Consider the following 27,621-nt stretch of genomic DNA (forward strand, 5'->3'; position numbering starts at 1 on the left):
TTACTCAATGTATTACATCACGATATTTCACTTAAGTTATGTAGTAGGCGTGGCGGCTGAAAATGGAGGATTAACTTGGTTTTCTGTTACTTTTTTGTAAAAAATCTTGATATAATTTCGTATAAAAGAGTAATTTAGGACAGCACTATGTGTCAATGACTGATATATGTAATGCACACGCACACAGCCAAGGACGGACAGAATAGGAGGAAAGAAGAAAAGTGTTTATCCGTTTATTTGTGAAATTGAGTGATTGCCTTCTTTTAAATACCTACCCCAAATATCTCTCATATCCGTCAAAATGTCTTCTGTATGCTGTGGAACTAAGAAACAAAAACTCAATAATACATACAACTCTGATATTGACCGTCCAATGAACGGTTATACAGAATCGGTGGCTATTCCTGATATGTGTTTCTTCTGTTTCGATGTTTTATATAGTCAGCTGCACAGTATGGACCCTCCGCAGACGCCAAACTTTACGAATGATGCTTAGTAAGTACCCGAACTCCGTACCATTAACTTCACCCAAGGCAAGTTGGGATGCTTTGTCCAAGTACTTGCACATTCTTTTGTCTCGAATCAGGTCATTGTAATGATCCAAACATATCCTACGTAGTGTACTTTTAACTTTTGTAAACATTGTTTGTGGTACATTTCAGTTTTTTGTTATTTATAATTATATTTTGGTGAAAGTGTAATTTGCATGAGGCAAGCTATGTGAAAAAATGCATAATCATACAAAATTGTACACACCTATAACACCCACACATTGATTCTTCATCACATAATAAGGCACTTTTTACCAGTAACTATATTCATGTTTTGCAACTTTTCTTTTTAATATTTTGCTGTTGGGTAAGTAAGAAATATTCTGTTAGTATTTTATCTTTATCTATGTTGACTTATTAAATTATAAATAAAAAACTAGCTAGCTTATTGATGAAGCCTATGTCTAGTCTTATTTTTAATTATAAATTAATTAACAATATTATTTATAACATAAGAATTTATGTTATAAATAAAGTTTAGGTACAAAATTACAAATATATGAATGTTTACTACTAATCCTTGGTCACATAAAATATTGAAATGCATATTTGACCTTTATAATATTAGACTAAGGTAACATTGAAAAATTTTTTTTTTATTTATGAATTAAGTAATGAGTACCTACAACATTTGACCTCATTTATTTATGATGTCACAGGAAAGTATTTCCATACAAACTCCAAAGAAAATGTTTGTTTAGATGTTTCGTAAAAAGTATCTCATTAGACTAGGTTGTGAAGTAGCCTATTATAAATGCTGGAAGTTTTATAGTCTTTCCAGGATGTACCTTTCATTGGTCCATCTTAGGACTTTGATTACTTGTGGCTCTGTGTAACCCATTAGGCATTACGGGCGTGAGTATATGTATGTATGTAATTTTGTTTTTTATGTAACTGCACATAGGACTAACACAATACATAGCTAGAGGTGAGATGAGCTAGGGTGGAGATTTAATAGTAAATTCTGAAAGAAAATTTCCCAGATTATAGTAAGTTAATGTTATATAAAGAAAGATAATAGTAACATGTCACTAACAGATGGCAGATAATAAGTATGAAACACTCATGGTTAAATGTTAAATTACTAGATTTTAAATTGTAATATCTAAACAAATACCTACTTAAAAATATGTCAAGTCACAATTCAGTGGTGTGTTTGTAACCATTTTATACAAATTAAGTAATGAAGTTTCTGCTTTACAGTCCTTTATTTGTGACGTGGAAAATTGGGAAGGAGCATCGCCTCAGAGGGTGTATTGGAACGTTCAATGCAATGCATTTACACTCAGGTAATAGAGAACTCAGCTACTTGCAAATTATATTGTTACCATTACAAAAAAGTTTATTTTCATTAGAGATGTTAGTCATAAGCTTTACAGTAATGTAAAATCTGAGGGCACGGCAGTGCCCCCGCCAAGTCGAGCAAAAGTCACCATCCTTTTCTTGAATATAATTTATATTGAAAAAAATAATGAACCATATCCATAATGGCAACATTACATTATCATTTTATTACAATCTTCACTGTAAAAAAGCAATTTTCGCGTGTCTTCCATAGTGTTTTCCCCATGATTGACCTTATTATGCCGACAGGTCTGCGCGAGTATGCGATAACAAGTGCATTGAAGGATTCTCGGTTCTCGCCGATCACACGAGAGGAAGTCCCACGGCTGACGGTGTCCGTCTCCATTTTACAACACTTCGAGGAAGCAGAGCACTACCTCGACTGGAAGCTGGGCAAGCATGGAATCCGAATCGAGTTCATCAGTGAACGTGGGTCCAAACGGACTGCAACATACCTACCTCAAGTCGCTACTGAGCAAGGTATGCAATAGGGTATTTCGCCGGATCAAAGTTAAATTATAATAATGATAATCTCGAAATAGAAGCTAGTCTAACTAAGATGATCGAATATTAACCTCTCATATGCCGAGATACAAGACACAATAGATTTTACATTGTGTCTGGTCGAGATCCGCGTTCCGGCGTTCGAAAGATTAATATCATTGTTCTTTTAGACGTATTTTTGAATTTTAATTTCGAACTAAGTATCAATGAGTACGATAGTCGACCGCCTTTACTGGTGACGTCACATAGACAGTATTTCCATATGTAAAATTTTCGTATTGACGACGTAAAAAATATCTCATTTGACTAAGTTGTAAAATAGCTTATTAGTGCGCTTTTTCATCTCACTGTATCATCATTTGTATATTATTATTTGAGAATTTTGAGGACCGATCTGATACAGCCCGCGAGATCACTGCGACCTTGTCAGATCTATTGTGACCCTCTTCCTCTCCTCCTCTAGACCGATCCGTTCGAAGAGATCCAGCCTCTGTTTGGAGAAATATCCATGACTTCCCATGGGTCCATTATGTGGCCCCCAAGTGTACGGCTTCTACCATGTATGAGAGCCATCATTTGTATATTGCAGGCTGGGACCAAATTCAGACAATCGACTCCCTGCTCAGAAAGGGCGGGTACAAGGCGGCCATCACGGCGGAGCTGCGGCGCAGCATCAAGCTGACGCGCTACCAGTCCGAGGAGGTGTCCGCCTCCTACGGCGACTACATCAGCCAGCGCTGCTAGCGACACCCGAGCGCGCTCCCCGCGCCCCATCTGCACGATCTAAGACTTGTGTATCATCGTATACCATATTTACTTTACGCTAAGCAAGTATATCGGAGATGGAATAGTGGGCAAAGTGGAAACGAATATTGTGTTAGTAATAACTTAGGTTCTAAGTGTACGTATAGTGTCCAGAATCACTTGAAGACGCAAAGCGAACCGTTCAGCATACTCCGGAACGACCTCGAAAGTACAAGAAGTCAGAATTATGTTCAAAGTGATGCGAGCTCGAAAATGGAGAGATCAAGTCTTGTTAAAATCATATAAGGATAATAAACAACACTGCCAACAATTGTACATTCCTGAAACATCAACAGTGCCATCGTTTAAGCAATGAATATAACTCGCTTGTATTTAATGTATAATGTTCAGTGATTATATTCTACAACTTGAATAATTAATAAATTAGTGTTATAGTCTAACAATCGTGTGGTTATTTAGTTGCTAGATTCATTGAAGGGCGTCAATTTTAATGCAATTTGTCATTTGTCGTTACACTTTGATCAAAATTTTGACTTATGTAAGAAGTTTAGGTAGTCAAAATGATGACCATATTGAGCATTGAGTGTTGTTAATGAGAGGATTGCCCATGCTTCCATTTGATCTTATTGTACTATAGTGAATGTTTACAACAACTGCAACAGATCTCATAGGGAGTTGAAGGTTCTAACTGTTGTTCAGAGGACTGCACCATTGTTTTATTGTTTAAGTACTTATACAAAGCTAAGTTAGAAATATGACAAACGCAGTCTTGATATGTACTTTATCCATCTTGTTTTCCTTTAGGTTTTTTTTAAACATTCTCTTTCGGTTACGTGATTCGCATTTATTTTTATTTTATCGATTTTTTCTTTTTTGTATATTTGTCGATTTATTTTTATTAACGACAAAAGGCTAATTTTACAAAATACTTTTATTTTGGAGCAAGATAGATAGAGTGTATGTACAAGTAAGGTTTGACAACTTAGCTGTGATTGTTTCGTGTAAATATCCACCACTAAGTTTTCAAGTCATGAATGTTATGGAATGTTAATAATCATGAAATTAGATTTCTTTCTTCGACTAGGTAGAAAAGGAAAAATTCTAAAAAAAGCATAAATATGAAACTACAAAAAAATATGAATAAGTAATTAAGCATAAGAATTTATTTTAGGTCGTAAGTCTTACATTATCGGGTAATGTGACAATTGTTGCAATATTTTGCCAACGAACTTAAAACTGGGCTGTTTTTTATGGAGGATAAAATAAAGAGGTATAATTTTTAGCTGGGATGGGACAGATTAATATAACTGACAAATAAGTGAAAAGTCGCCTGAAAAGAGCCTGTACTCGAGAGGGTTTCCGTGTTGCTTCTATACTGTAATGAAATAAGTATATGAGATCTGTTATTGACGGACAATGCACTGCAGAGTTAATCACCGAATATATTACACATAGTTATTTTTTTCCTGACATCCTTGCAGGCTTAAAATGATTGGCCATTCCTTATTTACTGAAACACTCCTATACCTAAAGTGAGAATTAAATTACTCTGGAACAGTGCAACCATCAAGCATGTTTTCTTTGCGTTTTTAATAAAACAGAGACTAGCAAATAAAATTTACTGGATTTTATACTACAAACCATTCACAACATTTTTGTATGTAATGCATAAGAAAAAACCAGCCTATATAATTTTGTCTGTCCCTTTGTTAAGTCATAACTTTTTTGCAGTTTTAGTCCCACTATTGGCTACTGCCTAACCATGACACAATGTAGTTTGTTATAAAGAAATAATTGAAATCATTAGAGCTATAAACCGCTGATTAGTTGCATTATTACCGACTTTTAGTTAATGTGTTATGCGTTATCAGTTTTACTAGCCAACAAAGTAAACATATTTGCTGAGTAATCTCTACAAACGCCCAAGTTTTCTGTACTTTTCTACAATCAATTCACAAGACGTAATATCGAGGGTTTACCCAGGTTATTCCAATTACTTATACATTTGGTTAAAAGTGAGTTTTTTTTTATCATTCGTCATCTCGGAGAAATTATAGATGTGGAGTGCCGAGCATAAGTGTTCTCTGCCGAAGTACATGAAGTTCGTGTTTTGTTATTTGTGAGATGGGTTTTTGTTTTGGTATGCGTTTTTAATGGTTTTATGAGTTTGCGGTAGTGGGTAGATGTGTGCATTACCGACTGTATGTGTATACCTCACCTCCAACAAAAAGGGAAAGAAAAAATGAAGTGTAAACATAGCCCTAAGGCAACTCCATTCTATAATTTCTCCTGAATTTGTCACAAATATTTCCTTTATTCCGGGAGTGAGTTGAGCTGCGATTTTGAAGTCTTAATATAAGTGACTTCAATTTCAAATAACGGGGAGATTTGAGCAAAATCTTGAGCTTATGTGGTAGTAAACTCTATTCTATTAAAGAGCCTATTAGACTTCATTTAAACCAGGGATTCAGGGTATAAAGTTGAGTACCTTGTTTTTAAAGTGCCAATCGATACTTAATGACTATGGTAATAAAATAATAATATTATAATAATAAAACTAGGCTCAAGTGATTCTTCTTACATTTTACTTGTCACCTTTTGACTTTAAAATCACAGCTTACTTTGATTTGGACTTTAGTGTGTTTTATTGAAGAGACCTAAATTAAATATAAGTGGAAGGGGCAGGTGCATGTGTTCAAACATAGGAAATGTAAAGTGTAATTCTCTGAAAAGTTGTGTGCATAGTTTGTTGTCCGTTTTTTTGTAATTTTAAACATTAATGTAATAATATAGAATAATTTGACATGTTGCTTTTCTTTCCTACTTGACCAGTTAGTAGAGAATGTCGCGAGACAATCAAAGAATAGGTACTTTTCTACGTATTCCTATTAATTTAGCCTTCTAATGATATCTACACAGTATACAATATATAACAAATAAAGCACATTCAATTTTCTTCGCCCTGTTCGGCTATAATTCGATTCTCTATTTCTATCATTTTTCGTCTCACAGCAAAGTTATTCCTCATTTCAAAGTAAGTTAGCACTGAAGACGCAACAAAATGAGTAACGGTTAGAAATGCGAGTGTCCCGCTCAAAGGCTTCGTCATTTTTCTTAAAAATTGGAACATTACTTTTGGGCCTTCTGCTAAGTTTGGTACTCTGTATGTGCCGTACCTGGAAGCAAACTGTAACAAAAGAAGAATTTTAGTAGAGAAAAACATTGATTTATGTAATGAATCTATTCGTAAAGGAAAGAAATCTTATACCACGGATACGACAAGAGAGAGCGACTGCACTCGCCAGAATCCATGGTATGTTCAATCCTATGATTAGCCGCCATTGCTAGCCCATTGATGACGTAAGTGTTACCATTCAATTGGTATCTCCAACATTCCAAGGACGTTAATTTTATTATTGAAAATTAAGGGAATTACTGACTAATGTATTTAATTACTATTTCTTGTCTCATATATAAAAAATATTAAAACTGTAAGTACATCTTTTACTAAAAGTTCAAAATTTCCATGCAACGTAAATAGAAAAAACTTATTTATTACTTTATTTCTTGAAGTGGATTGAAGACTTCCTGTCAAATCGCACCTTCTCTGTGCGCATCGGAGAATCATACTCTGTTCCCAGAAAAGTCCTCAGCGGTGTGCCGCAGGGATCGGTGTTAGGACCAATTTTATTCAGTATCTATCTTACAGATCTTAAACATGTTATCATGTCTGATATATCACTCTTTGCAGATGACACGAAAATAATGGGGAACCCACTTATTAGTCATAATGTAATCCAAGATGATCTCGATAGAGTAATTGCTTGGACCCGAGATTGGCTAATCACATTAAACGTGGACAAATGCACTGTGTTGCATGTTGGCAGTAACAACCCCTCGTTGAGTTACACTATTGACTCAAAACCTCTCGAGTGTGTTAAAAAACAGAAGGACCTTGGCATAACGATAACAAATAATCTAAAGTGGGACGAACACATTATTGGAATCACTAAGAAGGCTAACTCCCTCCTATACATGATTAGAAAAGCTTTTTATCATATAGACAAGGAATTGTTTCTTAGGCTTTACAAAACTTACGTCAGACCGCTGTTAGAACATGGGTTTCAAATATGGAGTCCTTACTTTCGGAAGGACATTGCATTACTAGAGAGAGTCCAAAGAAGAGCAACAAAAATGGTGACAGTCCTGCGTAATGTTGAATATGAGCTTCGACTATCTATACTTGGTTTAACCACCTTGGAGTATCGTAGGCAACGTGGAGATCTCATTGAAACGTTTAAAATTCTTACTGAATACTATAATGTTAATGCCTTGAAAGACATCTATGTACTGAACCAAAACATCAATCTGAGAGGACACTCGCTAAAACTCTCACGCTCCAAAGGTACTAGCAACCCTCGATATCACTTTTTGCCCAACCGTGTAGTGGACGCGTGGAATGAACTGCCAGAATCTGTGATCAGTGCTCCCTCAGTGAACTCTTTTAAAAATAGACTTGACAAATATATGAACAATCATGAACACAAGTGAAGTGATAAGCACGCATCAGCACAAAGTGCTGCCTGTGCTTCCAATAATAATAATAATAATAATAATTTATTACGAAATGGCAATACTAGGCGGGATGACGTCAGCCGGGCTGACCTTGAAATGTTAGCTGTCAGTTTTGAGCATACCTGGTCTTCTTATACCATAGCAGAATCGACGTGCGGTCGCTCTCTTTCGCTCTAGCAAGTGACGTCTGAGTTACAGAAAAGGAGATGAATAGGAACCTACAGTGAGGAGTTGACAGATGTGGATCAACTCTTAATATACTCACCATAAGAGCTGAAGCCGGCCCCAGCACCAAGGGATAACCAACACCAAGTGCAAGTTGAATAGCCGCTGATTTTACTTCATAGCATATTGGGCAGGCTTCATTTTTCATAAGTAACATTCCAGTAGATATTACCTGCAATAACAAATGTATTTTCAGATGTTGTTTTAGATCTGTAGTCCAGTGATGATCATGAGTTTCATTTAATGAATTTTCCACAGAAACATATCATAAACTTACGACTATATCCCAATTGGGGTAGTCAGAGATACATCCTTCGTTAAAGATGATTATTATTAGTACCCACACCTCACCGAGCTTTCTGTTAGACCAACGCGCAACACGATAGGTGGTGAGCCGTATCGCTGTCTATTATGGTTGAGTGAATTGTGTTAGCAAAAACAACAATGTACTTGCATAACTTGCATATTCTTTTTCATTTTAAAACTTACATGTCTATGAAAGAGTGCCGTCATTAATGCTGGCATGACAGATATAGGTATTACTGAAGACATGTAGCCATATGTGCCAAGTTTGAGTTTTGTTCTGTAATGATTATTGATCAATAAACCAGACACTGCACTGATGCCACCGAGGACACCTGGAGCATACCGGAGAGCCCACCTGTACAAAAATAATTTTCTTAATAGATTTAATGCACATTGATGAAATATTTTTATACTACACAGAATATATAATGGTAAATAATTAAGTAATTTTTTTTTTTATTTTTTTTTTATTTATTTCCATCTTAATGGCGTACCTTAACGATATAATTTATTAAGAAAAGCGAAAAAACTTTCAACATAACCTAATGAAAATAAAACTGAGTACTGATTATAACAAAGTGTTAAACTAGTATACCCCAATATTCTAGAATAATCTTACGTGTCTTTAGGATTTGCCCAGTCGGTGACCAGATCCCACATATAACTGGTGGCTTCCAGCTCATCCAGGATGACCGCGTCCTCGGGAACTTCTTTCGAGGATCTCATTAACGCCATGACTTACAAAGTTTTTTTCACTTATTTTATGAAGAATATACGCTATGCTTGTGCTATAAGAGGTATTTATTTAAGAGTCTTCATAGAAAAACGATTCATTAGAATAATCATATAACTTTTCAGATTTTAACAGTTCACATGTTGACAAAACTTGACATTTATAATGATGACAAATGCTGTCAAAAACAGATGTTTTATTTTTTTTAATAATTATTATTGCGTTTTAGTATGCTAGCTTCACATTCATTTCAATTCACAAAACTTTTACTTGCGTTTTGTTTACTCTACACGTATTTTTTTCTAATCAAAAGGAGTAACTTGGGAGTAACACTAAAAAAAAGCAATCAAACAAGTAAACAACTTAAAGTATTTTAAATTATTTATTGTCATTTTCATCAATAATTGTTGATCATAAATCGAAAACGTAATCAATACAAAATTAAATAATAACATAAGTAACTCAATCAGCCTGTATGTATATACCTACATTCCCACTATACTAGTCACACTCAGGCCTCCCCTCGATCAACCGGAAGGGAAGTTAAACCGCTTTTTCTTCTTAGATTACTTAGTAGAGTTACTTACATTTTTCTTTTTGAAGAGTTTACTGGCGGTCAGGCATCGTAACAATAAAAAAATATATTAAGTAGGTAGGTAGGTACCCTACCCATTTATATTTTGCCTATTCATTAAGTAATATATTAGCTTTTTGTCCCATTTCCCCATTATATTCCTAACAGGGTATAAGCAGAACAAAACAAACATTTCTTTATTGCAACTTGTCTTAGAAGGAGTTAGGATTCAGGCTACCCCAAGGATGTTTCATTAAAAATAAAAATAATTTAAATACAAATATTTTTATATTTTAAGGTACTATGACTAGCTTGTTATTCTCTGTTATTTACAAAGCGCCGTTATCACCTCATCCCAAAACATAAAAAACTTTCAAAACAAGTTTCATAATCATTACATACTTGGTCTTTGTTACATAAACATCAGGATATATACCTATCTAAGTACTACTACCCGGGTTTGGCAGGCCTACCCTCATCGCTTCACGTGCTACAAGTACATGTAAATACTTTATCTATTTTATCGCTTAGTTACAACATATGTCTCACACTAAAAAAGTTCAATCAGTTTCGGCTTTTCGTTCCATGAGCGTGATAAAGGATTCGATGATGAACATTTTGCTAGTATAGAGGACTCCGTTTTCTTCGCGCAAAAAAAGGCGCGAATTAGACCTTGTTCAGAAGGCGCGATTTACTCGCGTTTTCATACCACAGAGTAATTTGATTACTTTATAGATTCATGCATGCTTGCAGATGTACATCTGTATCCGTACGATGTTAAGTACTCTGTGGTATGACAACGCGCGTAAAAAGCCTCATCTGGACAGGCTCTTACGTGACATGAGCGAATGCAGATCCAGCTTTAGGACTTTACCATTTCAGCTATAAGAATTATGCGAGTTTGAACTCTTTTCTTTGAGTACTTTGGGTACATAGCCGATTGCCTTCAAGAAATAAATCTACCTGGGTAATTCTTAAATAGTTTGCAGAGAACCCAAAAAAAAAATAATGTATGTCTTTATGAGTTTTTATGATGCAAATCGAAAGTTTATGTCAAAAGCATATTTTGGATGCATATGGACAAGCTTAATACCCTCAGGAATATTAAAAAACAAGGGTAGAAAAACACGGTTGTGACATTTGTGCCTCGGTCGTGACATCACTAAACATGGCTGTGACACAATATGACATGGATGTGACTGTTTTGCATTTTTCATTGTAACTGTTGCTGTTATTTTTTTTTGTCATCTTAGTTTTTTGTCTCAATTGATTGGAGCAATTAGGCAGTAAGCAAACACTGAATTGGTTTAATCAAAAGTATTTATTTGGTAATCTTCTTTCTGATTATGTGATACTTAACTAAATCGCAATAATTGAGATCGCGTCATAAAAAAGTTAGTATTTGGAAACAAAAACCTTTATACTTATTGTACATTTGCCGCAGATGGCATTATCTACTTGGCCGGACAAATGGGGAGCGCTGAAGGCTCTCACCCGGTACAACGTTTAAGGCAACAGGCCTGAGGGTGCCCAGTTGGGCGGGGTCAGTATCGGGGCATGCCCACCTCGGCTCAGAGCGTCGTGTGAGAAGAAAAATATTTGAAAGAGTTAATCGAACCTAGAGGGTCGATAGCGATAAGCGCTGATTGAGGGAAGTCGTCGACCACGCCGGCGGGGTCAGTATCGGGGACCTGAAGTGTTTGGTGTCGCGAGCTGATTGGCTGCCTCTATGGCTAGAGTAATCGGGTCGTCGGGATCGTATATTACGTCTTTCGGACGCCGATACTTTTCATGAGGTCATGATCGGACGGATGCAAGTCGTGTAGATTTTCACCTTATTCCTAAGGGACAATTTACTACGCTTGTTAAGGAGACAATGAAGACTGCCCATTACAAACGCGGCGCGATCGCGCACACGTTTGATATGGGCCTTAAAAGTAAGACTTCAATTTAAGACTACGCCGAGATATTTGACTTACTCCTCCCAAGGGATCGGCTTGCCAAACATCTTGATGACTTTAAGTTGACGGCGTGACCGTGGCGTGTTATAATAGCTTTTTGAAAAATACACAGCTGCACTTTTCTCCGGGTTTACCTCGATTCTCCATTTACGAAACCACTTGCCCAAGGCATTGGCCGCGCGTTGGAGAATTCCGGTCATCATAACTTGATCACGGCACGAAGAATAGATGGCTATATCATCCGCAAATAAAGCTAGTTCGGTGTTAGGGGATTTGGGAATGTCACTAGTATACAATGAAAATAGTAAAGGGGAGAGGACGGAGCCTTGTGGGACTCCGCCATGTATCGGGTGCGGTGACGAGAGCGTCCCTCCCATGCGGTAGCAGCGAAAGGTTCGATTTGAGAGGAAGTCTCGTATGATGTGCACGAGACGGTCTGGCACTCCCAGTGAATAAAGCTTGTAGATCAAGCCGTTGTGCCAGACTTTGTCATACGCTTTCGCCACATCGAAGAAGAGCGCTCCCGTAGCGACAGGTTTTTTAACCTACTAGAGATATGTTTAATAATACGGTGCACTTGTTGAACGCAGGAGTGTTTGGTTCTAAAACTAAACTGCTCTAGTGGAATAAGACTATTGGATTCGGCGTAGTCCCGTAATCTAGGAACTTGACGAAGCAAACAGCGCTGTGTCGCAGGTTCTGAGCTGGTTTACAGTAAATAACCTAGTTCTAAATGCTAAGAAAACGAAGTGTATTAAATTTGCTCTACCAAACGTAAAGAAAGTAAATAATAACATTAAAATTAACGACGAGAATTTAGATTTTGTTGAACACACCGTTTTCTTAGGAATTACTGTAGATTCAAAACTTCAATGGGGCCCACATATTGTATCACTAGCGGGCAAGCTAAGTTCAGCAGCATATGCCGTCAGAAGAATCCGACAACTCACAGATGTACCCACTGCTAGACTTGTCTACTTCAGCTACTTCCACAGCGTAATGTCTTACGGTATTTTATTGTGGGGTCGAGCCGCTGATGTAGAAACTATTTTCATCATTCAAAAAAGGGCAGTTCGCGCTATTTATAATCTGCGTTGTCGGGACTCTTTAAGGGAGCTGTTTAAAGAAATAAATATACTGACGGTCGCAAGTCAATATATTTATGAAAACATTATGTATGTGCGTAAGAATGTATCTCTCCTTCCGAGAAACTGTGAAAGGCATACTTACAATACAAGGAATAAAAATAAAATTGTTGTTCAAAATTCTAGATTAAGTAAATTAAATTCATCTTTTTTGGGGTTATGTATACGTTTTTACAATAAAATACCAGATAATATTTTAAATTTGTCAGAGAATAAATTTAAAGCTCACGTGAAGCTTACTTTATGTAAAAAAGCTTATTATAAGATTAATGATTACCTAAATGATAAACATGTCTGGTATTAAATGTGTTCCTCTAGTTATTAAATAACTTGTAATGTACCCTCATTGATTTAAAAGATGTGTTGCTGTTGCAGTTTCTTGTCATTTCTTCTCCTCAGCCATAACACCTTGCGAAATGACGTAAATTCAAAATGTTACATTGACCTTCAACAAGTTTATCCATGATAATTACGTTGAATAAATGATTCTGATTCTGATCTAGAAAATATGAGCCGCTCATAAATCATGGTATTGAGGAGACTTATGGGGCGGTAACTCGAAGGTTCGTTTTTAGGTTTCCCAGGCTTTAGTATACCAATTACAATTGCTTCTTTCCACTGCTGTGGAAAGACGCAGTTGATCATGCATGGCGACGTTGAATATTGCCGTTAGTAAATAGATGAGGGGAGCACCGAAGTTTTTAAGGACACGATTCGTGATACCGTCTGAGCCAGAGGCTTTTCGGGTATGAAGATTTTTAATGATATCTAGTATCTCTTCCTTAGTGACCTGTGGAAGAGAAGGATCGGTGGGAGGTACAGAAGCCCTACGCTGAACTTCAGAGTTCACCGTCGAGCGGTGCCTACGATCGATAGGGAGAGTGCTGGGTGAACATTGGGCTTCGAGACTGTCGGCAAGGCATTCGGCTTTTTTATTATCGTCAAAAGCGGGGGGTTGGTTAGGCCTATTGAGAGGTAAAACCGTATCCTTTTGAAGAGACCTAGACAGCTGCCAGATGGCCTGGTGGTGGAGCTCAATGCCGCTCAAAAGATTATCCCACCGATTCTGTCGCATGTCATTAATACGTTCTTACAGTATGCTGCTGGAGACGCAAATGACGGCGACATTCCTCGGTGCGATTGGAATCATATGCGCGGGTGGCTGCGTTTTTCTCCGTTGGCAGATCACGGATATCGGTAGGCAGTTTCCAGCGATATGGTCTTCCATATCCGGAACCTGTTTTGAAGTTTCGTTAAAACCGACCTCACGTGATCCGTGAGGGAGTTAATAGCTGTCGAGGCCTCCTCTAAGGAGGTTATTTGTACTGGGAACTTCAGGCCAAGATCTGCAGAATCGTTGCTATTCCAGGTAAAGACCGTGTCTCCTGATTGATATCAGGAGACGCTATGATACTTCTTCTTAGTAAATTTAGCGTAGCAAGGGGTATCAGGGTTGTCGTTATTTATACTAACAATTTGACCAACAAATATTTCTCCTTGAACTCAGTGAGTTTCGTTCCAATCCCAAAATCCACTTCCGTAACAATACCATACAACCGCCTATAAAACCCCTGCCTAGTGTGGCTATGAATAAATTCCTTCCAAATATCTTGGAAGAGGCCCTTGCCCAGTACTGGGATCTATATGAACTAGTAAAGTAAGTACTCGTATGTAAGCATATCAAACAATAATATAATTTATAAATAAAAGCAACAAAACCCACTAAATTATTGAAATAAAAAAGAATGTCACGATCATGCATTATATGTCACAACCATGTGTTTAAAATGTCTACGGCTGTGACATTTTTATCATTACATGGTCGTGACAATTTGAAACGTGTTCGATATAACCCAAAAGCTATCCACGATACTGCAAATCTTAAGTAATTATTTTAAACTACACTGTATGACGTGCATATTATATTTCAAACAATAGTGTAACACTGATACTTAAGTTTAAAACTCTAACACGGCGTTGACGAGTTAAGGTTGTCCTTTTTTTAAAATGTAAAAGCAGATTGATTTTATACTGGTCTCAACGCTCTTAGCCATTTGCAATACTGAAAAAAACATATTGTTGCCGTTCTAAAAAAACTTAAAAAGGGTTGCCAATGTCATAGATTTATTTCTACAGAGTATTGTAATTTTAAAGAGTCGCACACGGTTGTGACACAAAAACTGCTCACAAAATGTATGTTGTTCAAAATCATAAATAGTGTGCATTATTTATATATTTTGTTAAACAGTCTTATAGAACAAAGGTTCATCTTGCATAGTTATTGTAATATTTCGAAAAATAACATGCCACATCTTCAGAAAAAAACATTTTATCTGCAATTCTGGCAATCTCACACGACACGTTCCGTGACATTAATGACTTCAAATTTTTTTAAATATAATATCTAATAATTTTATGGCAAAAATTATATCCGGACACGATACTAGAAGTAATTACCTAAGTAAAATAATTCAGGGGTCACTGATTTTCCTAAAAAACATATACAATTCTTACAACTCACAAAAAAAAACGTAAGAATAAGAATCACCCACCTATCCTAGATCTATAATCTAGTAGTAAATACTTTTCTCAATTTCTCGCCCATATTGATGCACATTCGACCCTGCTTGTCTGAGAAGTAGCGTACGCAGTAATCTGGTAACAGAGTACCCACTATTATTATAATGTTCAGCAGAGCAAACGGTAGGGACATTAGTAGTCGAGTGTACGTCCCGAGAACGTCGCCGTCGATTTGTCTGGAAGAAAAAAGAAATATTTAAAAATATACAGGTGTAATTGACACCGTAATGAATACTGAGGGAGATCAAGTGGAATTTTCCGCCTCGAACAATGATGTACCGTTCCCAGAAATGTTCCCACTTTGGTAATGTTCCAGTGGTGGTAATGTTCCACTTTGGTAATGTTCCAGTGGTGGTAATGTTCCAGTGGTGGTAATGTTCCACTTTGGTAATGTTCCAGTGGTGGTAATGTTCCACTTTGGTAATGTTCCAGTGGTGGTAATGTTCCACTTTGGTAATGTTCCAGTGGTGATAATGTTCCACTTTGGTAATGTTCCAGTGGTGGTAATGTTCCACTTTGGTAATGGCGGTATAAAGGCGCAAAACTTATCTAAAAAGATCATTATTACCTAACTTTTAGGCAGATAGAATCAGAGTACAAGAAGGAATAATTTGAAAAAGAAAAGCAGCCAGTGTCATTACTATTGAAAAGTTTTCACAACGGGTACATTTCCACTTTGGAAACATTCCGGGAACGGCATATCACTGGTCTTGAACACTCAATCACCAAAAGGTACCTACAATCTTGAGCTGTTGCTCAAGATTTGTAGGTACCTTAGAACATAGTACTTTAGAACAGACAAATTTGATATTTAGTGCGACTCAGTTCAATTACTTAGTCGAAAGTAAAGATGATACCCCACAGGTGAGTCAATTCAGAAAAGTTAAATTCCCAAATAGACCCAACCGGGAATCGAACTTGACACCTCTGGTTGGCAGTCTAGGTAGGGCGTAGAGGTAGGGATTTCATCACAGGCTGTCAATTATCAAAACACACTTAATCGTGCGTGATACGACAGCTCTATGCTTTTCGAATACACGTCCTCTATAGCATTCGCGTCTATTGGTAGAAGACCTCGATATAAATCGCGCTATGCGCGGCGCGGTCGCCGTATAGACCCTGCAGTGACGTTAAAAAAAGAGAAACAGGTACTTACAAGTACAACAGAGAATAGACGGCGTTGAAGAGGATATATAAGAGGATTGAACCGAAAATGGACAGGATGAAGATGAGCGTGTGGTAGCGCGCCTGCAGCCACAACTTCAAGTTGGTGATCACCACCAACATGTGGAACAGTATCGCGCCGAAACACCTGCGGGGAGAAATTAATGAGAACAGTAACAACAACACAATGCCGACGCCATAACTCCTATATCATGTAGGCAGAGGTGTATAGTCAACCTCTCTAGTTGGCATCGATCCTGGGAGGTCAAAAAGTAAAAGAGAGTGGGGTTGAACCGGCGACAGCGGTTCTCATACAAGTTGCGCGTTAGGGTCTTTCCAACCTCTTTCGGTTGTTAAATTTGTTAAATACTCTCTTTTACTACGAAGTACTCCTGCAAACAGATGACTACGACAGCTCTATGCTTCTCAAATTCTATAGCTAGGTACTTTACCAGTCTTGCTTCTATGCTGTTCTGGGAGCATATAAAAAACATAGAACACGTTCAGCTGCTTCTCTTCCCGGGCATGTCGTAAAAACCGACAGAGGGATTGTGTCCTCTAACATGATGGACTAATGTTATGGGCGATAGGCTGATCCCTTATCACCATAAGGTTCATCATATCCATCTTTGGAATTCGTATCAACAGTGGCTGCAAGTTGTCTTTGATTACTTGTGGCTCTGCCCACCCCATTAGGGATTACGGGCGTGAGTTTATGTATGTATGTATGTATGTACTTTACCAGTAATGTATATCTTATGAGGCTGCAATTTTATCATTACTTTTACATTACTTGCGTACAAAAGTATTTTTTTGATAAATAGCCGATTATACTAAGGTTTTTAGCTTTCCTGTGATAAGGAGAGATACTCCTTGCATGTTAGTCGATATTTGATTTTTGCCCTGCAGGTTAAAATACACAAGACGACCCATTAATATAAGTACTATACTACGATTGCAAAGTTGAAGTACTTCTGAACTTTTTGCTCATACTTGTATGGCGCGCGTTTCGAGCTCACTTGGCCCTTCCCACCTCTTCTTCTATTTATAGACATGCCTTTCTGACACATCGTTATGCAGCACTTCAATTCAACGCTAAAGAGTTGTTAGGTAATAGGGAGATTAGAGATATAGGAGAAATAGGCTAGTCTATAGGTAGGTATAGCGTTATCAACTTACCACAGATCCACAGTCTTCGCATCTCTGTTGATCACGGAATTACTTATTAATAACCACGCGAATACGTAAATAATTACTGAGTGGTATAACGCTGACAGACACCATACGAGGAATGGTGGCCACGTCATCAACTTGTTTCTATAGTTTTCTCTGTATAGGGTGGGATTTCTGTGGAGCAAAGAATGCAATGAGGGACATTCCAGACTACGTTTCTCAAAAAAAAAAAGATTGGTGCGGGGCGGAGTGTCTCCCTTCTCATCATCATCACCAGCCCATTAACGTCCCCACTGCTGGGGCACGGGCCTTCCCTATGGATGGATAGGGAGATCGGGCCTTAAACCATCACGCGGGCCCAGTGCGGATTGATGGTTATTAACGACTGCTAATGCAGCCGGGACCAACGGCTTAACGTGCCTTCCGAAGCACGGAGGAGCTCGAGATGAAAACTTTTTTTTTGTGGTCACCCATCCTATGACCGGCCTTTGCGAAAGTTGCTTAACTTCAACAATCGCAGACCGAGCGCGTTTACCGCTGCGCCACCGAGCTCGTCAGTTTCCCTTCTATACTTATTTATTATTGTTTATTTTATCATTTCTACAGGAATGCCTAATGAGTATCGGAAATGTGGAGAGATATTAATATGCAAATAGGTGTAGATATCGAGATGGGAGCCAATCTAAAGTGATTAAAAGTCAATCCCAATTTTCTACACTTGACCAAAAAAGCTACGCTTTTGTAAAAAAAAGCATGACTTCATTCTCCTTAAAACATTACAGAACCAAGATAAACAGCCTGTATAAGTCACACTGCTGGTCATCAGGTAATTAAAGCCTGTAAAGTCCTTACCAAACAAAGGACAGTCTCACAAAGTGATTTCGACATTGTCCCCATCGGGAATCGAACCCGGACCTCCAGATCGTGAGGCTAAAGCTCTAACCACTAGACCACAGAGGCTGTTAAAATATTATTTGAAGTAAAATATATTCTTACGTGTGCAACAAATGCATCGGCCACCGCTGCTCCGTCACGCTGAGGATCAGGCAAGGCAGTGAAGTGAAAAACAAATTGTAGAACGTCAAATACATAGAGTCGAATATCGACTGTGTCGAGAACAGATTGTGGAATTGGAAGAATACCTGCGGAGAAAAAAATATTCAACATACTATCCCCATTTAAACGCGGTAAGAACCCGTTATTATGTGCTTTAATTATTCATCATACTACCACTGTAAAAGAACCAAACAATAAGTTCTGGACACAAATAGACAAAATGTGGACTGAAACAGACTGATTTATGATTATGATGATAGTGAATGAAGAAAACAAAGAGTTCCCAAACAGAGAAAGGACAAGAACAAGAAGTTGGCACGATTATAATAATTTCTTATCGAATAATAATTTATCAACATATTTCTTATCGAAGAGTCGGAAGGACGATAATTATCTTGCTCAAACTGTCAAAACTGAAAATTCTCAGTCTCAGACTTGTGATCTGCAAGAGCGATGGAGACGTTCCAATATACGTATACACGGTCCAAACTTGTCTCAAAAGAGATCTACGGTTAAATAAAGACAGACGAGCCTGTTTATGAAACAGAAACATATGATGGACAAATACAGCGAGAGCAACCTGTTCAAGAAACATACATAACAAATGATGGGCAAATACAGATAGAGCAGCCTATTCATAACACAGAAACAGATGATGGACAAATTCAGACAAAGCAGCCTGTTCATGACATGGAAACAGATGATGGACAAACAGAGACAGAGCAGCCTGTTTATGAAACAGAAACAAATGAGCGACAAATACAGACAGATCAGCCTGTTTATGACACAAAAATAGATGATGGACAAATACAAACAGAAAAGCTTGTTCATGAAACAGAAACAGTTGATAAAGAAATACAAAAAGAGAAGCCTGTTCATGAAACAGACCGATCAGCACTCTTTACCATGAGATTTCCAAGGACAAGATTCTTGTAGAAGAAGTAATGGATCAGCGTGGCCAGTCGCTGGTAATACCAATGGCCCAGAACTAGCAAAACTTTCTTTATCATAGAAAATTTTGTGAAGGCGAAATCTGCTGATCTGGAAATAAGGTAATCGATTGCGAAATTAAACAAACTTGGTGCTTTTTTAACGAACGAGCTCTTAATAGTATATAAAATAATGTGTGATTTTTCTATAGCGCTATTGTATTGAAAGTTAAGTATCTTTTATAATCTTATAATCTTTTATGATCAATTATAATCTTACTTAGTACACGAAGAATTTGGATGGCCGAAATTTTAATAGCCATATTGCAAGTTGTCTCGGATATAAATATAGTCTCCATCATAATCTAAATTTCATGTAGGCATTTTTGTAGCTAGTTTTTAATAATAAATCTTCCCTATTATATAAAAAACTACAACTACCAACCTGGCAGCCTGATGGCCCTCCTTGCCATATATCCCGAAGCCGACATGCGCTTCTTGTATCATAGATATATCGTTGGCTCCGTCTCCAATGGCTGCGGTGATCGGACGTCCTGGACTATGCTTTATTAATTTCACTATCTGGAACATAGAATCAATAATCTTTATTGTCTTATGTCTTATTGACTAATTCCAACAACTATTGCCCATCCTTGCAGATGCAGTTTCTATTAATTTGTTCAATTTGACCGTCATACACTCCAGGATTGACTTTGAAAGTTTAAATTTCAACAAAAACCCTAAGCTTTCTGGTTCAAATAGCTGAACTAGCTGATTTAAAAACTCTACGTGAATAAAATGGCGATGTTCAATCGATATCCTAAACGGCGTTTAGTAATATTTTTATACTAACCTCAGCTTTTTGTATAGGCGACAACCTGCAACATAAAACTGCGTGACACTTCAATGAAATATCAACAAATACGGGAGCATGTCTCGTGTCTAGTATGCTACTCATCGTGGTACCATCTACTATTAGAGTCAGATCTCTGTAACTCGTTTCATGGACTATCCTTTGGAATTCTATAAAGTGAGCTTTCAATGCTTCGTCATCCACCACGCCTTGAAGCAACATCTGACGATCGTTTTCAGATATGTGAGAGCAAGATTTTGCTACGTTTATTGCTGTTTCTACCTGAAAGAAGTATGTTGTTTGAGTTCAAGATTGTTTAGAAAACAAATTGATAGGTAAGTTATTAAAGCTAGGTTTGAGTGAAATGTTCGTTATCTTTTTACAAAGCCTTTTTAGCCTCCAGCTCACAAGCTGTGCTATCAGTTACTTTCATCTGTTTTCATCCGTAGGATTACTAGCATCAGTTATTCAGTGCATTTCTTTGTCTGTGTTTAATTGTTTGTTAGTATCATTGTTGTTAACGAAACCTTCATTATTACCACACGCACCTTATCCCCAGTGAGCACCCAAGTTTTGACTCCAGCTCGTCGCAACGACGCCAGTGTGTCAGCAACGTCATCCTGTAGACAGTCCTCGACTCCCGTCGCTCCAACCAGGGTCAACTCTCGCTCTAACACCCTGTATTGTTGTGTCACTTGTTGTAACGCTTCTGCGTTCCTTCCGTCGATCTTCCTTATTGCTGTTAAACGAAAATTTAGAATCAAACGACGAAGGTCGATAGCCAATGTAGGTATTCACTCAAATGTTACGAGCTACCTACCTCAATACTAACAGCCTCCGTGGTCAAACAGCCTCCGTGGTCTAGTGGTTAGAGCGTTAGGCTCACGATCTGGAGGTCCGGGTTCGATTCCCGATGGGGACATTGTCGAAATCACTTTGTGAGACTGTCCTTTGTTTGGTAAGGACTTTTCAGGCTTGAATCACCTGATTGTCCGAAAAAGTAAGATGATTCCGTGCTTCGGAGGGCACGTTAAGCCGTTGGTCCCGGCTATTAGCCGTAAAAACACCTCCACCAACCCGCAGTGGAGCAGCGTGGTGGAGTATGCTCCATACCCCCTCCGGTTGATTGAGGGGAGGCCTGTGCCCAGCAGTGGGGCGTATATAGGCAGTTTATGTACCTCAATACTTAAGTATAAACTTAACTGTAATAGCACCACTTACATATTCCCGCCCTAGAGTTAGATTAGATTCTGATATCATTCATTACACATAGTAAACATTGAGACCTACACCATAGATAGGAATAAGGGATGAATATTACGTATGATCGGCAATTCTCCTCTGCCCACCAGCGCGGCTGAGCTAGGTTTACCTCGGTCACACACACAGATGCGCGTGTACGATAACGTAGAATAGAATAGAATAGAAAAAGTTTATTATAAAAGGACGCCACACACAAAAAAAAAGTCAACAACATCATATCAAATTTCCGCTAAAACAATTACAAAAAAGCAAGACGGATGTTTGTCGAAATGACCATAAGGTGGTGGTGGACGTCCTGAGATAAAAGGGCCTCACTCAGCACAAGTCGCGGCGTCAGTGTGTAATGTCTGTGTGAAACGAGGTGTTGTGTGTGAAGTGTCCGGGGTGTGCTTAAAATTAATGAGTGTACTTATGCACACTCCTATCTGAAAGTACCGCGCTTATTTTGGTTATAACAAAATACATATTTAAAAACTTAAGCCTTCTTCTGAAATATACCTTCGTTTAAGCAAGCCTCTGTTAGCAATGTGCAAGCGCATTGTAACCATGTCCGAACTTTCTGGCAGAAGGTTCTGAGTGCATTAGGAGCTAGTAAAAGTTCTCAAACGATTGTAAACGTAAAAGGGTAAACTTAATAAAATATAGCTTACCTTCACCGATTCTTTCATATTCTTCATCAGGTACGTGTCTATACGCTACGGCGAGGGTCCGGAGACCCTTTCTGGCGAATATATCTATATCTCTCTCAGTCATGTCGACCATAGCATTGTTTTTACATAGCGGGAACACTGAACTTTCGGCGCCTTTGCAGAACAGCCATATCTGGGACGACGGATTTCTAGTAAGCATTTGAGATATTCGCAAGGATCGCTAGAGAATAGTCTACAAGTGATGTGGTAAAAGACAGGTAGTTAGTTTAATTAATAGTTAGAACAACTAGAAACAAAATACTTCCAGGGAAAGAGAATTGCATTATCAATGGAATTATTTGTAGCATGATTGGAACCACCATTCTCACTGCTTTAAATTTCAAATGGTTATTCGATGATGCAATGATCTGGTTAGATAAGTTTGAATATTATGAGTTGTGTTTCTATCTATTAATTATAATACCAGGTTGCTGAAGTTAGTCATCCATCCACCTCACTACCCACACGATAGAAGAAGGATTATAAATAATTCTTAGTAATAGGTAGCGTTTGCCTCATTACTCACCCGTCCATCCTTATCTCTCACTATCACAGACATGCGTTTCCTCTCCGAGGTAAATTCTACAAGCTGGAGTCTCTCATACATTTCTGTCTGTTCTCCAATCTTTAGAAGCAGGTTGTTGCCCTCTTCCCCTAGGAAGGTGACCCCCACGCTGTCTGCTGCTTCAACCAACGCCTTCTCGTCAGGGCTGCTTGCCTGGTACCGAAAAATATAATAGCTAGAATGCTTAGCCAAGTTGCAATTTTCCTATTATGACACTCGCTAACGTACAATTCGCGTTACTTACTGGAGGGAGGACGCAAGGTGTTCATTAAAGTCGGCCACGAGAACTTTGCTTAACAACATTGGTTTTTGAAATGAATGCTCGACAACAAAGAACGACCCAATTTACATTATAATCTTCTCTGATAAGGAAACCGTTAGTGTCGCTAACTAAAATTGCCTAGTGATAGCGTTTGGTCAAGCAATAAATACTGTCTGGCTCAAAGCAGTACCTGTACCTTTAAACCTTACCTGATAATCCATGTGACTCCCATTCTCTTTTATAATCTTGTTCCACGTCTCATTATCTATGACGCCGCCATTACCATTTGCTGTGTTCTTATTTCCTTTTTTCCTTTTGAAAAAGCTTATGAACTGACCGTTGCTTATGGACAACCGGGCGCTGAGTCGCTTCATGTCCTCATTCGAGATCTGAACGGAATGGCACAGAGCGAGGATCGTGAAGAAAAATTTGATATCTGTCTGAAATAGAAAGTAATTGGTAGAGTACTGAGCATAGCGCGCAGCAGTAGGTAACTGTGAGGCGGAGGACAGGAGTCCTAGTACGGCTTTGTAATAGAGTATTCTGGGCGCCATCACACTCGCGTCAGACAGAGTACTGCGGGTCGGAAGGCATGAAGGCAACCACTGCCCTATTTTTTCCTAAAAAGTAGCATAAAGAATGCTACACCGACAAGAGCATGGCTCGTAAATTAGTGATGATGACTGAGCATGAATGAATGAATGAATGAATGAAAAAGGTACATCTATACTTATAATAAATCTGTAGAGAGGTCAATTCTGTACATAGAATATTTTTTCAAAATAACTATCAGGGGGTGATAAGTGGTCGATACTAATGCCAAAAATGCAATCAGTAAAATTTTTGTCTGTCTGTCTGTCTGTCTGTCTATCTGTCTGTCTGTCTGTCTGTCTGTCTGTCTGTATGTTCCTTATAGAAACAAAAACTACTGGACGGATTTTAATGAAACTTGGTACAATTATTCTTCACACTCCTGGACAGGTTATAGTATACTTTTCATCACGCTACAATCAATAGGAGCAGAGTAGTGAAGGGAAATCCTTTTGTATGAAAAATCTAAACCACTCAAGTTAGACGTTTGAAATTTGGCATGCAGGTACCTTAGATACCGTAGAGGTGCACTAAGAAAGGAATTCCTGAAATTCCTACGGGAACGGGAATTAGCGGGAAAATCCTTTTGTATGAAAAATCTAAACCACTCAAGTTAGACGTTTGAAATTTGGCATGCAGGTACCTTAGATACCGTAGAGGTACACTAAGAAAGGAATTCCCGAAATTCCCACGGGAACGGGAATTAGCGGGAAAATCCTTTTGTATAAAAAATCTAAACCACTCAAGTTAGACGTTTGAAATTTGGCATGCAGATACATTAGGTACCGTAGAGGTGCACTAAGAAAGGAATTCTCGAAATTCCCACGAGAACGGGAATTAGCGGGAAAATCCTTTTGTATGAAAAATCTAAACCATTCAAGTTAGATATTTGAAATTTATCATGCAGGTACCTTAGATACTGTAGAGGTGCACTAAGAAAGGAATTCCCGAAATTCCCACGGGAACGGGAATCAGCGGGAAAATCCTTTTGTATGAAAAATCTAAACCACTCAAGTTAGACGTTTGAAATTTGGCATGCAGGTACCATAGGTACCGTAGAGGTGCACTAAGAAAGGAATTCCCAAAATTCTCACGGGAACGGGAATTAGCGGGAAAATCCTTTTGTATGAAAAATCTAAACCACTCAAGTTAGACGTTTGAAATTTGTCATGCAGATACCTTAGGTACCGTGGAGATGCACTAAGAAAGGAATTCCCGAAATTCCCACGAGAACGGGAATTAGCGGGAAAATCCTTTTGTATGAAAAATCTAAACCATTCAAGTTAGATATTTGAAATTTATCATGCAGGTACCTTAGATACTGTAGAGGTGCACTAAGAAAGGAATTCCCGAAATTCCCACGGGAACGGGAATCAGCGGGAAAATCCTTTTGTATGAAAAATCTAAACCACTCAAGTTAGACGTTTGAAATTTGGCATGCAGGTACCATAGGTACCGTAGAGGTGCACTAAGAAAGGAATTCCCAAAATTCTCACGGGAACGGGAATTAGCGGGAAAATCCTTTTGTATGAAAAATCTAAACCACTCAAGTTAGACGTTTGAAATTTGTCATGCAGATACCTTAGGTACCGTGGAGATGCACTAAGAAAGGAATTCCCGAAATTCTCACGGGAACGGGAATTAACGGGAAAATCCTTTTGTATGAAAAATCTAAACCACTCAAGTTAGACGTTTGAAATTTGTCATGCAGGTACCTTAGGTACCGTGGAGGTGCACTAAGAAAGGAATTCCCGAAATTCCCACGGGAACGGAATTAACGGGAAAATCCTTTTGTATGAAAAATCTAAACCATTCAAGTTAGATGTTTGAAATTTGGCTCGCAGGTACCTTAGATACCGTAGAGGTGCACTAAGAAAGGAATTCCCGAAATTCCCACGGGAACGGGAATTAGCGGGAAAATCCTTTTGTATGAAAAATCTAAACCACTCAAGTTAGACGTTTGAAATTTGGCATGCAGGTACTTTAGTAAACTTAAAGCTTAGTTGCAACAGGATATTACAAAATTCCCACGGGAACGGTAGTTAGCGGGAAAAAACATTTGTATGAAAAAATCAAATCTAAATAAAAGGAGAAACTGACTGACTCAGTGACTGACATATCAACGCATAGCCTGAACGGCTAAACGTAGGCATTTGAAATTTGGAAGGGACATAGTTTAGGTACCGTAGAGGTGCACTAAGAAAGGAATTCCCGGAATTCCCACGGGAACGGAAATTAGCGGGAAAATCCTTTTGTGTGAAAAATCTAAACCGCTTAAGTTAGACGCTTGAAATTTGGCATGCAGGTACCTTAGTTAACTTAAAGCTTAGTTGCAACAGGATATTGCAAAATTCCCACGGAAGCGGGAGTTAGCGGGAAAAAAACATTTGTATGAAAAAATCGAAACCGCGTAAGATAGATGTTTTCAATTCAATTCAATTAAATTATTTATTGCATTCCATGTAGTACAATGGGGTGTTACATAGGCATAGGAACTAAAACATGGACCCTGTAGGGCACAGCAACGTTGAAGGGAAGAGAGGAAGTGTGTATTAAAATTAAAACTCAATGAACAATCAATTAAAAAAAAAATCAATTCAATCAATTGATTCAATCTAGCATGCATGCATACCTTAGTAAATATAAAGTTTATTTTTGGCTGTATTTTGAAAAAATGGGAGTTATTGGGAAAAAAATTGTAAAAAAACATCTAAACTGCATAAGTATGCACTCCCACACACACAAAGATCTCTCTCTTATATAAGACGCCACGCGGACGAAGTCGCGGGCAAAAGCTAGTAAGTACATAAAATTACTACGAAATAGGCAGAGCCATAAAACATCTAGCAAGACAACCGCTATCTTTCTTCACTTCCACTTCCGATATCCCTTCAAAGACAAATATGATAAATTGTATGGTGGTAGATTTATCAGCTAACGCAGCCCAAATAGGAAGACAGTCCATCATTTTAAAAAGGACATCTTCTTCTCTTGTGTGGGTTGTGACTCAAGTAATATCTACTTACTTACAACAGTAAGGACATTAAAGAAAAGGATCACTGGTGGCCACACAATGTTAGGTTGATAGAAATTACCTAGTCTGATGATCGTATTTATTCTTGGGGTTCTTCTCCTTCACTGGAGGTTTGCAACCAGCTACGTCCCGTTCTTTTCGCTGGTCACGGTTTCTGCTTACTGATGTAAGTATTCATTTCATGAGCCATGTCAGAGCCTTTAGCGGTTCAATAATAACCTTAACACCAGAGTTGATGAGATTGGTCATCCACGTCACAACCCACCCACATGATAGAAGAAGATGACATACTTATATTAAGCGTCTGTACTCAACATTAGCACCAAATACTTAATAATCCTCGAAATGCTGTGTTCCATTGGTTTTCCAGAAATACCTGGTATTTAAAATCACCTGATACACCTCAACAGAAAAGATAATGATAACCTTCTTTTTTAAAGTCGGTTAAAAATAAATAAGTACAGGAAGAACACAGACCTGACCAGTGTCCAACGGCTGTTGAGGCATCTCCACATTGTACAGTCCACCTTCCCTTACTTCATACACCATGCCTCGGATGGAGCAAGTTTTGAATACCATCAGGTTCTTGGTCAGAGTTCCAGTCTTGTCCGAGAACAGAACCTCTACTTGACCCAGTTCCTCGTTGAGGTCTGACGTGTTGGCGACCGCTGGGTGACCGGTCTCTTCGCAACGAAGATCTTCATCCCATCCGATGAAGAGGGCACCTGGTTTTGGAAGATAGAGAGTCAATGTGTGTGTGTTGGCCTCTGATAGACAAG

The 27,621-nt window shown here is 38.2% G+C and overlaps 3 protein-coding genes across 3 annotated transcripts in view; 1 reads left to right on the plus strand and 2 right to left on the minus strand.

Annotated features, from left to right (window-relative positions):
* Positions 1–166: 166 nt before the first annotated feature.
* On the plus strand, positions 167–5,969 carry LOC126368228 (uncharacterized protein CG5902). Its single transcript, XM_050012133.1, has 4 exons — positions 167–495; positions 1,755–1,840; positions 2,145–2,375; positions 2,989–5,969. Exons 1-4 carry the CDS (start codon positions 302–304, stop codon positions 3,141–3,143), a joined length of 666 nt encoding a protein of 221 aa, XP_049868090.1. The 5' UTR covers positions 167–301; the 3' UTR covers positions 3,144–5,969.
* Positions 5,970–6,032: 63 nt separating this feature from the next.
* On the minus strand, positions 6,033–9,184 carry LOC126368229 (uncharacterized). Its single transcript, XM_050012134.1, has 4 exons — positions 8,890–9,184; positions 8,454–8,625; positions 8,005–8,136; positions 6,033–6,351 (listed from the first exon to the last, which is right to left on the minus strand). The coding sequence occupies exons 1-4, from the start codon at positions 9,003–9,005 to the stop codon at positions 6,112–6,114; spliced, it is 660 nt and encodes a 219-aa protein (XP_049868091.1). The 5' UTR covers positions 9,006–9,184; the 3' UTR covers positions 6,033–6,111.
* A 293-nt stretch (positions 9,185–9,477) lies between these two features.
* The window catches only part of LOC126368159 (phospholipid-transporting ATPase IF), a 36,259-nt gene continuing 18,115 nt past the window's right edge, over positions 9,478–27,621 (minus strand). Inside the window, exons 7-19 of the mRNA XM_050012044.1 lie at positions 27,320–27,567; positions 23,427–23,657; positions 22,917–23,108; positions 22,352–22,523; positions 20,987–21,177; positions 20,439–20,720; positions 20,031–20,167; positions 19,562–19,697; positions 18,597–18,742; positions 17,607–17,774; positions 16,420–16,575; positions 15,236–15,439; positions 9,478–10,540 (exon numbers count right to left, since the gene is read on the minus strand). Coding sequence (XP_049868001.1) covers positions 15,247–15,439; positions 16,420–16,575; positions 17,607–17,774; positions 18,597–18,742; positions 19,562–19,697; positions 20,031–20,167; positions 20,439–20,720; positions 20,987–21,177; positions 22,352–22,523; positions 22,917–23,108; positions 23,427–23,657; positions 27,320–27,567 — 2,252 coding nt within the window. The 3' untranslated portion in view covers positions 9,478–10,540; positions 15,236–15,246. The remainder of the gene's footprint in view (positions 10,541–15,235; positions 15,440–16,419; positions 16,576–17,606; positions 17,775–18,596; positions 18,743–19,561; positions 19,698–20,030; positions 20,168–20,438; positions 20,721–20,986; positions 21,178–22,351; positions 22,524–22,916; positions 23,109–23,426; positions 23,658–27,319; positions 27,568–27,621) is intronic.

This window comes from Pectinophora gossypiella, chromosome 7 (assembly GCF_024362695.1).
Source record: "Pectinophora gossypiella chromosome 7, ilPecGoss1.1, whole genome shotgun sequence".
Classification (NCBI taxonomy): domain Eukaryota; kingdom Metazoa; phylum Arthropoda; class Insecta; order Lepidoptera; family Gelechiidae; genus Pectinophora; species Pectinophora gossypiella.